Source organism: Carassius gibelio, chromosome B23 (assembly GCF_023724105.1).
Source record: "Carassius gibelio isolate Cgi1373 ecotype wild population from Czech Republic chromosome B23, carGib1.2-hapl.c, whole genome shotgun sequence".
NCBI classification, from domain to species: Eukaryota; Metazoa; Chordata; class Actinopteri; order Cypriniformes; family Cyprinidae; genus Carassius; species Carassius gibelio.
In genome coordinates, this window is record NC_068418.1 from 19,718,106 (window position 1) to 19,731,309 (window position 13,204).

Here is a 13,204-nt window from a genome sequence, read left to right on the forward strand (position 1 = left end):
TTCTAAAATGTAATAGAGAAAAAGGCAACGAGGAAGTCTTTTTTTTAAACAAAGGTCAAAGCTCCTTTTGTAATGTAGATTTCTGAGGGTGCACTCTTGTCATAAATTGATCTATTACTTTTCCTACATAATTTTTAACAAAAAATATTGGTATAATATATATTTGGGAGTCTTAGACCTTTCCAACGATATATAGTTTGTCAAGATTAGATAAAATTTGATTGTAATATAGTATAGTCAACGTAGGTGTCCCGTATACGGGACGGGGTGACATTTAACAGGTTAAAGAAAACAAAATTGAATATACTAATACTTAATTTATAATACTAAAATAACACAGCTTCACCCTAACATACTATTTTGCATAGATGTAATTCATGAACATAAACCACAGAATTTGCTTAAGATTGTATGATAAAGATATTTTACAATATAACTATTGCATAATGACTTTACTCCACTCACTACAAAAAAACAAAAACAACAACACATAAAACAAGTCTCACTTAACAAACATGTTTTACCTGGCTGTGTCAGCACCGTTTGTCATTAAGGTGCTGATAAGCAGCTCGTGGCCGTACTTAGCAGCAACATGAAGAGGAGTATTGCCATATCTGTCCACACAATCTATCTCCCCACCTGAGGAGACAACAAGCGGGGGTTAAATACTACAAAAGGAATAGGAAATTGAGTGAAAAAGGAAAGTAACTAACCATTTTGAATGAGGATCTGAGAGCGAGTGAAACGTCCATGAATGGCTGCCATGTGCAAAGGGCTTTTCCCTTCTTTACTCTGTGGAAAATAAAATAAAGGAATGTCTTTGCTAAAGCTTAAAAACATTGAGAAAGGACACAAAAAGTCAAGTCAAATACATTTAGATCATCCAATCAGAGCAATGTATTAATAAACCATTCCCGTTTCCATATCCAGACCTGCATATTGACATCAGCACCGTTGTTGACCAGCAGCTCCAGGCAGAGAGCCCCGTTAGTGGACACGGCAGCCAGGTGCAGGGGTGTGTAGCCGCGGTGGTTGGGCTGGTTGACGTTGGCCCCACGGTTGACCAGCTCATTGGCTACGGCCTCCTGTCCCGTGTAGCAGGCCACATGGAGAGCAGTGTTTCCAAAGGCATTAGGCTCATCAATCTGAGAAACAGACCGCATAGAATAAAATATCTGTAAAACAAGGATCAACATCTTTCTTTACCAGGAAATTAGACCAAAAATACTGATGACTCATTCTAACACAAAATCATGGGTCAAGGCTATGACATAACTAATACTGATCCTCTTTTTTTTTTTTTTAATCAACATGTCATTCAAATACCTGCCCCAATAAAATTGCATTAAAATTATATGACGACAACATTTCAAATATTCACATGAGGTGGGTTTCAGAACCAAATTATCATCATTCAAGTAGACCATATCCAGGAACATCCAATTCACTTATTGGGCTAAAATGTGTTCTTTTACATGATTCATGTGTAAAAATATCACTTTACATTGCAATCGTTTTTGAACCATGGCCAAGTGACGAATATCCGCTGAGAAACATTTATCTGGGTAAGAAAAGGTCATGTTATCCAAATGCATCACGTTTGAATACGGCTTCATATTTCTGATACCTTATCACATATTGCCAATATTTTTGGTCTATCAAAGACAAACAGTTAAAATGATTTAGGAACCAGACACTTAATCTTTGAAGAAAAAAGAAAAAGAGGCACTGACCTCGGCTCCATTGCGTAACAGGTACTTGACCACATCGACGTGGCCACTGGCAGCAGCAGCGTGGAGAGGGGTGTATCCTCGCTTATCCTTACAGCTCTTATCTGAGCCCTGAGACACCAGCAGCTTAACCACCTCCAGATGTCCTGAAAGAAAACAGTATTAGGTAAGTATTACTACTACTTCCAGGAATCACTACTAAGTAGCTAAAGGTGATGAAACCAATCAGTTGCTATTTAGCTTCAGAAAACCCCTACAACACTTCAGAAAGATAGCATATACTTACCAAGGTAAGCAGCCCAATGAATGGGCTGCCTGTCCTTCTTGTCACTGGCACTCAGATTGGCTCCCCTGTTCAGCAGCAATTTAACCATCTAGTTGGCAGCAAAAGCACAATCACGTTTTATACATTTATTAAAACCATCTGTGCATTAGAGGCACCCATGAGAACTTCAAAATAGCAGTGTCACATTTCTGACCTATACAGGCATGTAAAATCAAAGTGGCACTAAGAATGTTACAAGGACTGGTATTTCAGTACCAACCAAGTTCACTGCTTTTTTTTTTTTTTGTAAAAATATTTAAATGTTTTTTGTGCCATATTAAAGCACTTAAAGCAATATCAGCCTGGGATCACAAAAAAACTATGGATAACTATTTTATCTACAGTGTAGCCATATTTAATACACAAATAAATTATTCATATTCAATCCTGTGTAAATCTTGACAATTATATTTAAATTAATATTTATTTAAATTTAAATAAAGTTTAATATATTCCATATTAAAATATCAATATTAAATATCAATAATATTCCATATTAAAATATAATATTCAATATTATAAAGGTACATAATATAAAATACATTTTGTGACTGTGCACAAAATGTTATCTCAAATATTTCTAATATAAAATATATAAAAAAATAATAATATAAAATTTAAATGACTGTGGGCATTTTTCTTAAATATTTAAAATATAAAAAATACAAACATTAAATATTTAATTACTGTGACTGCACAAAATGTGTAATCGCACATATTTTATATTAGTTATAAAATAAAATACACCAATATTATATACTATTTCAATTATTATATTATATAATGTACTTGTGACAACTATACAAACAGTTCCAAATAAAGATTACAAAGGAAGTAGCTGTACTAACTCTAATGGCAATTTGCACTTTCACAATCTTGCGGAGAGCTAAAACAAAGATGCTGAGGGCCCACCCTGTCGTTTAATTCACCCGAGTGCATTAGAGGAGTAATTCCAGCCTACCTCCTGGAATCCACTCTGAGCAGCATGATGCAGGGGCGCTCTGCCCGTGCGGTCAGCCATATTCAGGCTGCTCACATGGGGCAGCAGGGCCTCCACGCAACGAGTGGCTCGGTTTGCCGCTGCAATGTGCAGTGGTGTCTGCCAGAACTTATCCCGCGCGGTAACATCAGCTCCCTTCCTTAGCAGCAACCCCACAGCCCTCTGGGTAAAAAAAAAAATATGCATGAATCATATTAAATGGCTAAAAATGCTAAACAATGGCATGAGTAAGCTGTTACTCAGATTGAGCCTCCACTCAGGCATATAAATCACACAGGCTGCTTACCTCGTTTCTGGAAGCTGCTGCTCTGTGCAATGGTGTTAGCCACACATGGTCCTTTGCATTGACATTCGCACCTATACAGTTAGGTGTACCAAAAAAAGGAAGTATAACAGATTTAAAGAATGAAGTTAATAAATAACTAACCCTTAAGTAGTAAAGTAAAACAAGCCATTCTACATTGTGAATTAATTTGTGGCTAAAGGGCGTTGTTAGGCAAGTCACGCAGCAGAGCTTCTCATACCAAAATGCTTTTATATGACAGTTAATAAATAATAAAACCATTACGGACACTTTTTTTTAATTAAAACACTTTAATCTAAGCTGAAGCGTGTAATTTCTGTGCCATAAGTGTCAGCAAATTGTAAAAATAATGATTGTTTCCAAACAGGTCACATATTCACGCTCATGTTTGAGCCAAAATTGACATTTAATTCTACACTCATTTTTTTTTTTCCTAGCAGACATTCTACTGAGACCTTAGCATTGTAGTCACTACATATTTGCTTGCTTATCCTCTAAAACAAGGGATTTAAATTTGGTTCTTTAGATGTGCAGCGTCATAGACCAGCAGTGCTAAACCTTTAGTGGTCAGCCAAATAGATAGAAAATATTTACTTGGAGTTCTGCATAAATAAATAAATGGGTGTGACATGACATAAATCTGTCTATTTTATGCAGTTTAGCAAGGCTAGAATGCTGTATCGTCCAATCAGCTTTTGATGCCAGAACTAACTGTTTTATGAATAAAAACATCACTGCATATGGTGGCAGCAATGCTGTTTAAGGTCATACCAGCGTTGATGACAAGCTCCATTATATGAACGTCCCCGAGCCAGGCAGCAGCATGAAGAGGTGTACGGCGCTCTTGGTCCTGACACAAGAAAGTAGGAAGTAAAAAAAAAAAAAAAAAGTTAATAGATTTCTTATTTCCTTCCACACTGGCAAGTTTCATTAAAGGGCCCACACCGCCCATGTGTACAATCAGCCGGACAATCTGTCCATAATTATTACATCACATATGCAGATGAGACACATAATTCACACTCACACTAAAATACGCCATTTGGAACATACCAGTGCATTGACTTCATCTTTCTTGTGCAAAAATAACTTCACTTCATCCACATTTCGGTTAAATATGGCCTGGACCAGAGGCGGCTGGAGGAGGGGGAAAAAGGGTGGATGTTATGATAATGCTATGAAACATGACAACATATTTAAACCTTTTGTTTGAGCAACGTCTGATTACGGTGTAAAACATTAAGTGTCAATTGTGAGGCGCATAACTGTATGATTATAAATCAAATATCATGATCACGGAGTATCACAAGAAAGCTGCAACAAAACAACACACGCTGCAATGGTAGCTACGTAGATATTAAACCTTTGCATACAATATTGTTATAAAAAAGGGATTACTTAACAAAAGCCAGAGTGTTTGTTAAATAGATTAATAAACCTGTGCGTTTTTAAAACATAAACACACAATAGATGTTTTCCTATGCGGCTGGCTGACACCCAGCTCATTAGGCTAGCAGGCTGGCTAACGTCTGGGCGTAATAAAAGGGTTATTTTTATTTTCTATCGCTTCTTGGGTAGCTCTACCCTTAATATACAATAAAAACGTGACGTTTACATCTAAATGCATGAAAAAAACACAAGTTTTGATGCCAGAACTATAAGGGAAATGTCATAATCCATCGTCAGGGAGCAAGCTAACATATCGGGCTCTGCATACAAGCGCAGAGAGCGAACGACAGACTGCTAGGTTTTCGCTACTCTTGGGGTTTTAGTACTCCTCACCTGGTCTGAAATATTGTGTACCCCCATCTCCCTGCGTCAGTCGGGCCGAAAGTCCCTCATCAGTAAGGAATCGAGGCTGGGAAACCAAGACAACAATCTTGTGTTGCGATTATAGACGTGATGAGTGAGTCTTTAGCTGGTGAGGCAGTTGAAAATAGCGACACCAGCGTGATGGCCGCCTGCTTCAACAACTTTCACAATAAATGCCCGTGAACTAAACCTTGCGCTGCAAAAAGGGTTTATATATATATATATATATATATATATATATATATATATATATATATATATATATATATCCAGACATTTACGATATAATGCCTGTTAAAATAGCAGTGGAAATGCATGCATGCAATGCTGAGCATCAAACAGTGCATTTAAAGATGCATAAGAAGCTCTTTTGTGCCACCTTTGCTGGTGTAAATTTTGGCAATTTTGAGAATATATATAAACATGTAAAGAAAAACGAGAAAGTTAAGCATTTTTTTTTTACAATGTATACTTTTTCAATGCAACTTAACTGTGAAAAACTGTTCTGAAAACATAATGTAATATAAGCAGGGTATCATGATTTCTAGTCTTTACAAAGCAGAATGACCCTCTAAATAAAATTATGTAAATGTTAACTTTTTCCTACTTTTTTTAAGTTGGTCTTGATGATAACTAAACAAAATTGTATTTAATAAATAATGAATGTAAGCATTTATATAGTAGATGTTGAAGGATGGTTTAATTGTTTTTCTTTTTTTATCCAACAGGAGGACATGAATGGAGGAGAAAAGCTTCATTCAAACAAACTGATATATTTTGATGCAGTTTGTAAACGCTAATCTACATGTTTAGCTTTTTTTTTGTATTTCAATATTGTTTAAATGTATAAATCTGTAAGTTTTTTTTTTTTACTTTTATTTTGAAAACTCACCGAAAACAGCAATCTTCCGGTGGCCCTGTAGGAAATTTTGATAGGGTTGCCATTTTCACCAAATATAAAATCACCCAATACAGTTATTGGGCAATGCAGAACACACAATGAGTTTATTTGCGAGTGCTAAACACCAGAGGAAAAACAACTAGAGTTAAAAAATGGCAGATTCTGTAGTGATGGGGAGCGGATCTTTAAACTCCGGAAGCGTAAATATCTCCTTTCATTTCTGTTACCTACAGTCTACTAGCTTAGCCAAACAACACTAACGTTAAGAGCTTGTTTAAAAATATGGGCACATTTAAGGGCAGAATTCCCATATATTTAAAAAAATAGACACTTTTTTATATGCAAACACAGTCTTTTTATTATGTAATGCGTAAATATATAATAACCAAACAATTAATGTAGTGAAGCTCTCTAGAAACAATTCAGTGTCTGTCAGAATAAAATCTCAAACCAATTTGGCTTGCCTACATTAACATATTTTTTTGGCTATCATATGCCCAGTCATGCTGCTGGAACAAACTTAAGATGTCCAAAAATGCTTATTAGCCACCACTATCCCTGAAAAAGGTCTTAGCTGATTTAAACTGGTCTCCCAGTCTTGAAGACCAGCAAAACATTTATGCTTGAATAATCTTTTTGATTATATCCATAAATAGCAGCAATCAAAGCTTGGTTTTGAGAGAGTCAGACATTTGCAATTGGACATCCTGATATTTAATACTCTGTTCTTTTGATTAATAATTGCAGCGCTCGGGGAGCAGTAAGACCAGCACAAGTCCAACAGAGAACTATCAGCTGGCTCGGAGACGCACGCTGCAGGTGGTGGTCAGCTCTCTGCTGACAGAGTGTGGCTTCGAGAGCGCTGAGAAAGCAGCGATGGAGACACTCACTGAGATGATGCAGAGCTGTAAGTCCTTCACTTATCTCATTCAAGTCACCTGTAAGATATTATATACCTGTATGAAGTGGAATGCACAGACCTCTGGAGAGGCAGGGGTGAAATGGCGTTACGAGGAGGGCACAATCTTGGGGATGGGGGGCTTTGGTGGGTGATGTGACATTCAGCCAAGTATGGTGACCCATACTCAGAATTCAGGCTCTGAATTTTAACCCATCCAAAGTGCACACACACAGAGCAGTGAACACACCCGGAGCAGTGGGCAGCCATTTATGCTGCGGCGCCCGGGGAACAGTTGGGGGTTTGATGCCTTGCTCAAGGACACCTAAGTCATGTTATTGCGGCCCGAGATTCGAACCCACAACCCTAGGGTTAGGAGTCAAACTCTCTAACCATTATTGGGTGTATTGGTTTGTTTGGGTGGGTGATATGGCAAAAATGTAAAAAATTATATACTTTTTTTAATATCATGATTTTATCACGATTCTTTGTCTCTTACAATAATGTGTTTTTCAAGCTCTTTAATGATCAGATCAGATGTGAAACAATTAAATAATTATACTGTTTTCTCTGTGAAAATTCCAAAAAGGCTATGTGAAAATGTATTCTCATAATATTTCGACTTTATTCTAAGTAAAATTTCGACTTAAAAAAAAACAAAAAAAAACAGCAATAATGTTACCACTGCAATATGTCTTGCAATTATGTGCCTGCAAAGGTTCTGTGCGACCCTTTTGTTCAATATTCTCTGTGTCTTAATCCAGCTCAAATTGAAATGCCATTTTGATGCCTTCCTTAACTAAACTGGAGCAGACAGAGGAACTTGCTGTTTTGGCAAGGGGCAGGGCATTATTGAAACACTGTCTAAACAGTTCGCCAACCACAACTCACTGGGATATAGATAACCAATAACAACAGATTTCGTTTTTTGGAAGGCGGGCTTTCATCAAACCTGAACTAATTGAGCTGTTTGTGCCAGGATGGGGAGAAAGGTATTGTAATAATGTAAATTATGTAAAAAATAATGCATTTTTCGAACCTGCAAGCATGTTCTAGTACACCACCAAAACAAATTCAAGACATTGTAAAAGAGCATAATAGGATTCCTTTAAATAATCAGTAAGGCTTTGAAGCAGATGAAAAATTTACTTTTGTAAATAAGTGCAGTGTCCCCTTAGAGTAACTCTACTGCCGAGTTAACACTGTGCACGCCGCTGCAAGTGTAGGTTTATAAAAATGTCATATTTATGTAATTGTTTTTATTTTGATTCCAGAACAAACATGTTTCATTGTATGTGTTTTCTATATCAAGAGTCTGATTATCTTTTGATAGATATAACTGAGGTTGGACGATGTGCGAAGGCAACCTGTGAGCACACGGCTAGAAGCTCCCCTACACTCTCTGATGTGGTCATCACACTGGTCGAAATGGGTTGGTTGCCCTTTTATCAATATATTTTATCTTAAGTAATACAAATTTCACTTCTTTATGTGGTTGAATCACATTTATCTGTCAATGAGATTTTAACTAATAATGGTTTAAGGTTTACTTTTTCTACAATCGTAGGTTTTAATGTGGATACTCTTCCAGTGTATGCCAAAAGATCCCAAAGGATGGTCATAACTGCACGTAGGTTTACCACTTTTTACGAATTCATCTGTCTATCCTATATATTCTATTTATTTCTTTTTAAATGTAATCTTCTGTGTTTAACAGCTCCAATAACAAATGTGCCAGTCGTCCCAAAAGCCCTCATTGCCGGACAGAAGCGCACTCATCCAACATACATCCCCAGCCACTTCCCAGAATTCCCAGATCCTCATACATACATCAAAACGCCAGTGAGTTATTCTGCTCTCCTGATGCCATTGTGTGACTTTCAGCTTAACAACCAGTTGAAGAACATGCATTTTGCTTCAATATATTATCTCACATTTGTGTTTTAGACCTTTCGAGAGCCTGTGTCAGATTATCAGGTGGTGAGAGAGAAGGCGGCATCGCAGAGGAGAGATGTGGAACGTGCGCTCACACGCTTCATGGCCAAGACAGGAGAGACGCAAAGCCTTTTTAAGGATGACATCAGTACATTCCCTTGTGAGTTTTTCTGCCCCAGATACTGCCAGTGTCCTATTATACTTTGACTACCCTTTTGACTTTTTGGTGTTTTTTTATTCATCTGTCTGTGTGTAACAAGTGATCGCAGCAAAGCCGAGTGCCATCCCTTACCTGAGTGCCCTGCTGCCCTCTGAACTAGAGCTTCAGACAATGGAGGAGACAGATTCATCTGAGCAGGATGACCAGACAGACACTGAGAACAACTCCAGTAACGTCAGTCAGGCAAGCATGAAGCATTTTTTTCTTGTCAAAACGTTTAAGCAAAAACTGGTCTGTCAAAAAACATGTCTGTTGTTTTTTCAATTATTTTTTTCCTGTAGGTTAAGTCGTGTGTGTGTGTATGTATTTGAAGTACAAAATACTATTTTTCAAAAAGTATTTTTTTTCCAATGCATGTATTTGAAATACTGCCCCCCCCCTCTCTCTCTCTATATATATATATATATATACATACATTTATTTATGTATGTATATAAATTTATGTATGTATGTGTGTTTGTGTGCAGTAACAAAATTTTGTATTTTGTTTTAATCATTTTATTTTAATAATGACCTTTTTAATATAATTATTATTATGATTATTATTATTTTAATAATCATAATTAAGTTTTTTTCTTTATTTCTTTTTTTTTTCTAGGATGACCATAGTGCAGATAAGGAGAATGTAGTGCTGCCGCCTGGTGGTGGTGTGCCTTCAGGGAAGGCCAATGAGGAAAACATGATTGACAACCCATATCTTCGGCCAGTAAAAAAGCCCAAAGTGAGAAGGAAAAAATGAAAATTTATATATTGACTCGGCTACTTCTATCAGCTGATTAGGATGGATGATGACTTAGAACGCGCTAATCACATTGTGCCCCTTGAAGTTACAGCTACAGTGGTCCATCACGTTACTGATGTTTGATTCATGTAGAAGGACAGACTGTTCTGTACATCTGAAAAATATTAGATGGAATTCAAGCAGGCAACTTCTCTAAAGTGTAACAGAGCTTACAGTTGTTTTTTGGTAGTTTGTTTTGATAACCCTTCCCTTGAAATATCATTTAGTTTTTACGGTTCTAAACAACACATCAGAAACATAACATTCTCTTTTGATTTGTGTGCACTTGTTACTCATTTGTGAGTGATGGTAGTAAATGTCTATCATTGTTTATTTTAAGGCATCGTTTTAAAATAATTTAAAAATTAAACCAAAATGTGGAAACATCTCCATTATGAGCATGTGTCTTGTGTTCTGTTATTCTACTCACTACTGCATTAGTTTAATTTTAAGTAATGAACCTCAAAAATAAGGTTTCACACTGGACAGAAATAGGAAAACTTCTTTTATAAAGCTTTAATGTTTGTATGCATTGACAATCAAACTGAAATTTTAGTGGTAGCATTTTAGTGTCATCAGTAAAACAAGCTTAGATATGCCACCCTGTTCTTCTGTTTCCTAAACTCTTTGTCATGGTAGAGCTGCATGGACACAAAACACATCAAGTTAAAAATGGGGGAAAAAATAAATTTATCAGCGAACATATCAACTAAGGAAAAAAACGTCACACTCAACAAACAGGCTGATGTGTTTATACTTTTTTGTTTTGTTTGTTTCTTTCACTTATAACCTGAAGAAGAGTGTAAGATATATCTGTACCTCTGTACGCAGTGCTCTTCTCTCCAGCGATGGCACTTTTGACCAATCTGGAGAGCCGAATTTCATAGGCCACAACACCTTCCTGCTTTGGATGTTATCTTGAACATATGCCCCTGGACTAAAAAAAAAAAAAAAGAATATACGTTAAATATCTGAAATTCTTTTAATCTTATTTTTTTTGTTCTCATATCATGCTAACAAGTAAACCATCAGGTTTTACACAAGCTTGTGTTTTCAAGATGGACAATCCAAATACCTAGACATTCTGAAATTCATGCTGATTTTTCAGTTCAGCTTACACTTTGATTGTTATTCTGGTAATATTTGTTTTTTTAAAGCAAAACAATTACAAAAAAGCATTTTGGACCCCATTATTTCTCTTTATTGCTTTAGTTGTGCTTTGCCTAAAAAAACAGTATATAATTCAAAAATTATGTGGGAAAATAAATTCTAGATGAGTGGAACTCAACCAAGGGCTCAGGGAACGCAAATTAATAACATATAAAAACTTTATAGACATTTTTATAATTAATATACATTTTCCAAGTATACATTTACCAAGCTCTAAAATATTTTATCAGGTTGAAAATAAGAGTGAAATATTCTTCAAAATCCCTAATCTTTTTTCAGTAACACAAACAACTGCAAAAGTCAAGGGGCACAGCCTTCAGTTATTGTTAGTGCGGGCCCTGCAGTAAAAAAAGTCATACCCAGGGCTGGAATTTGTATTTGAATATCTAATAATTCTTGCAGTGGTACTATTGAATGGTGCTTTTCCAGGAGGACACACTTTAGACCAAGTCCAGTCCTGCTGATATTTCTGTGGTGAAGGGGTGGCCGTCTATAAAAACATGCGATACATAAAAAAATATATACAATTTATTTAAAACAAACTAAATGGTTGTTACCTTGACAATTCATACCTTAATTTGAGGCAGAAAGCGCGGTGCAGTGCGCGCTCCTAGCACATATCCCTTCTTACTCTCAGGTCTGTGTTGGAGCTCATATGTAAGAGTACCCACCTGGGAACTGCTAAGTTAGGTGAAAGGAATAACACATTCCATAACTTTTAAGTTATTAACTGTTGTGGCTTCCTGCATACTCACCGTGTGGTTGTCGTAACATCCGGGTCCTAGTTCCTGGGAGCCGCAGAGCGCGAGCATTTCATTGCCCATGCGATCAGGCGCAAAATGTGTGGGAAACATCAGGCGTTTCTGGCAGCTACCGAACGCGACCCGTGGAGCTGGAAGACAGGGGCGGAGCCAGAAGATGTAAACATTCGGGGCTTAGCCTAAACCTAGGGGGCTGCAGGGGTGTACTCCGCAGGGAAGATTTTTTTTCCCCCATTTATGTCAGCTAAATGCACTATTATTCAGGCTGTTTGAGATAACAGAATGCCTAAAAATCTATACACTATCTGGGAAAATGATGGTTACTCTGAAAAAAAAAAAAAAATTCACCCAGTAGAGCCTACAAACTATTTTGTATTTAATTGTTCTCCAGCTATATTTCTCAATTAATCTATCTTCTTATCCCACTAATGTGCCGAGAACAGTTGTAAAACATGCCCTGAAATAACTTAGCATTTGATACATTGTGATATATTGCTTTTGAATCTCTCTCTGGCCGGTGAGGTTTGCTGTTACGAGTTCCTTTAAAAAAAAATTATGTCCATAATGTTAATTTCAGGCGGTTAGTCAGTGAGCTCGCTACGACGGCGGTGAAATAAAAAGCCCACCAGCCCCTAATGACAACGACGAAGAAGATGATTTATATTCTTCGTTAGTTTTTATCGGCAGTTGGCAAACAAGCGAAGTGATGCGTGATGCTTTACCGTCCGCCACAACGCACAGTAATAGAGCTTTTGTTTCTTTTCTTTTTTTGACGCTCCAGTCTGAGAGACTGAGAGGAAATGAAACAAAGTTGAAGTTATTTAAAAAAATCTAAAAGATTCGGGGCTTTTGACAAAACATTCGGGGCTTAAGCCCCATTAGCCACCCCCCCGCTCCGCCCCTGCTGGAAGATTGATAAAACAAATGATAAAATTCCTTTTTTCAAGCAAACGATGCAGTTTATCCCGGTTATGGATAATTTACCTGCGCCCCGTGTCGTCATTGCGTACTGGTGTTTACTGGTTACCATGGTATCCAGGTGCAAACGAATGCTGATGATGTGGATCAAATGGAATTCCGATGTATGCAGAAGCGGTGTAAGAAGAATCGCGGTTCAATCAAGCAAACAATGCATTTCACGTGAAATTAAATCCATGTAAAAGTGATCAATTAATGATTATGTTTGTTTTTGATTTTACCGAAACATTGGTACAGTAAGTTTAGTAAAGAAAAGGATGCCTCATAAATAATGTGTCGGGAACAGAGACAGAAAAATAACTAACGTTAGCGAGGTAACATGCCTATAGCAGGGCCTATGGGTTTTACAGTAGTATTTATAGTATTTACAGTCTCCAAAATCATTTGGT

General features: G+C 36.9%; 3 protein-coding genes across 3 annotated transcripts in view; 1 reads left to right on the forward strand and 2 right to left on the reverse strand.

The window, feature by feature from the left end:
• ankrd52a (ankyrin repeat domain 52a) overlaps positions 1–5,357 on the reverse strand; it is a 22,495-nt gene extending 17,138 nt beyond the window's left edge. Inside the window, exons 1-10 of the mRNA XM_052594579.1 lie at positions 5,142–5,357; positions 4,413–4,496; positions 4,131–4,209; positions 3,342–3,412; positions 3,017–3,217; positions 2,017–2,104; positions 1,734–1,876; positions 933–1,145; positions 714–792; positions 525–639 (exon numbers count right to left, since the gene is read on the reverse strand). Of these exons, the coding sequence (XP_052450539.1) occupies positions 525–639; positions 714–792; positions 933–1,145; positions 1,734–1,876; positions 2,017–2,104; positions 3,017–3,217; positions 3,342–3,412; positions 4,131–4,209; positions 4,413–4,496; positions 5,142–5,168 (1,100 nt within the window). The 5' untranslated portion in view covers positions 5,169–5,357. The remainder of the gene's footprint in view (positions 1–524; positions 640–713; positions 793–932; positions 1,146–1,733; positions 1,877–2,016; positions 2,105–3,016; positions 3,218–3,341; positions 3,413–4,130; positions 4,210–4,412; positions 4,497–5,141) is intronic.
• Positions 5,358–6,070: 713 nt separating this feature from the next.
• LOC128011864 (transcription initiation factor TFIID subunit 8) lies at positions 6,071–10,304 on the forward strand. Its single transcript, XM_052594630.1, has 8 exons — positions 6,071–6,272; positions 6,820–6,979; positions 8,304–8,402; positions 8,538–8,600; positions 8,688–8,812; positions 8,918–9,065; positions 9,166–9,308; positions 9,724–10,304. Exons 1-8 carry the CDS (start codon positions 6,225–6,227, stop codon positions 9,862–9,864), a joined length of 927 nt encoding a protein of 308 aa, XP_052450590.1. The 5' UTR covers positions 6,071–6,224; the 3' UTR covers positions 9,865–10,304.
• Positions 10,305–10,357: 53 nt separating this feature from the next.
• si:ch211-66i15.4 (uncharacterized protein LOC560315 homolog) lies at positions 10,358–12,970 on the reverse strand. The gene is made up of 6 exons (XM_052594643.1): positions 12,822–12,970; positions 11,832–11,968; positions 11,649–11,747; positions 11,436–11,566; positions 10,726–10,843; positions 10,358–10,547 (listed from the first exon to the last, which is right to left on the reverse strand). Exons 1-6 carry the CDS (start codon positions 12,865–12,867, stop codon positions 10,482–10,484), a joined length of 597 nt encoding a protein of 198 aa, XP_052450603.1. The 5' UTR covers positions 12,868–12,970; the 3' UTR covers positions 10,358–10,481.
• Positions 12,971–13,204: the final 234 nt, after the last annotated feature.

What these genes read in the sequence shown, in the direction of transcription:
- LOC128011864 (XM_052594630.1), top strand. Translation starts at nt 6,225, where the DNA reads ATGGCAGATTCTGTAGTGATGGGGAGCGGATCTTTAAACTCCGGAAGC. An exon ending in AAGGATGGTCATAACTGCAC is followed by an intron (nt 8,601 to 8,687) that starts GTAGGTTTACCA and finishes TGTGTTTAACAG; the next exon opens with CTCCAATAACAAATGTGCCA. An exon ending in ACTCCAGTAACGTCAGTCAG is followed by an intron (nt 9,309 to 9,723) that starts GCAAGCATGAAG and finishes TTTTTTTTCTAG; the next exon opens with GATGACCATAGTGCAGATAA.
- si:ch211-66i15.4 (XM_052594643.1), bottom strand. Translation starts at nt 12,867, where the DNA reads ATGGTAACCAGTAAACACCAGTACGCAATGACGACACGGGGCGCAG. An exon ending in AATGACGACACGGGGCGCAG is followed by an intron (nt 11,969 to 12,821) that starts GTAAATTATCCA and finishes CCTGTCTTCCAG; the next exon opens with CTCCACGGGTCGCGTTCGGT. An exon ending in AATACAAATTCCAGCCCTGG is followed by an intron (nt 10,844 to 11,435) that starts GTATGACTTTTT and finishes TTTTTTTTTTAG; the next exon opens with TCCAGGGGCATATGTTCAAG.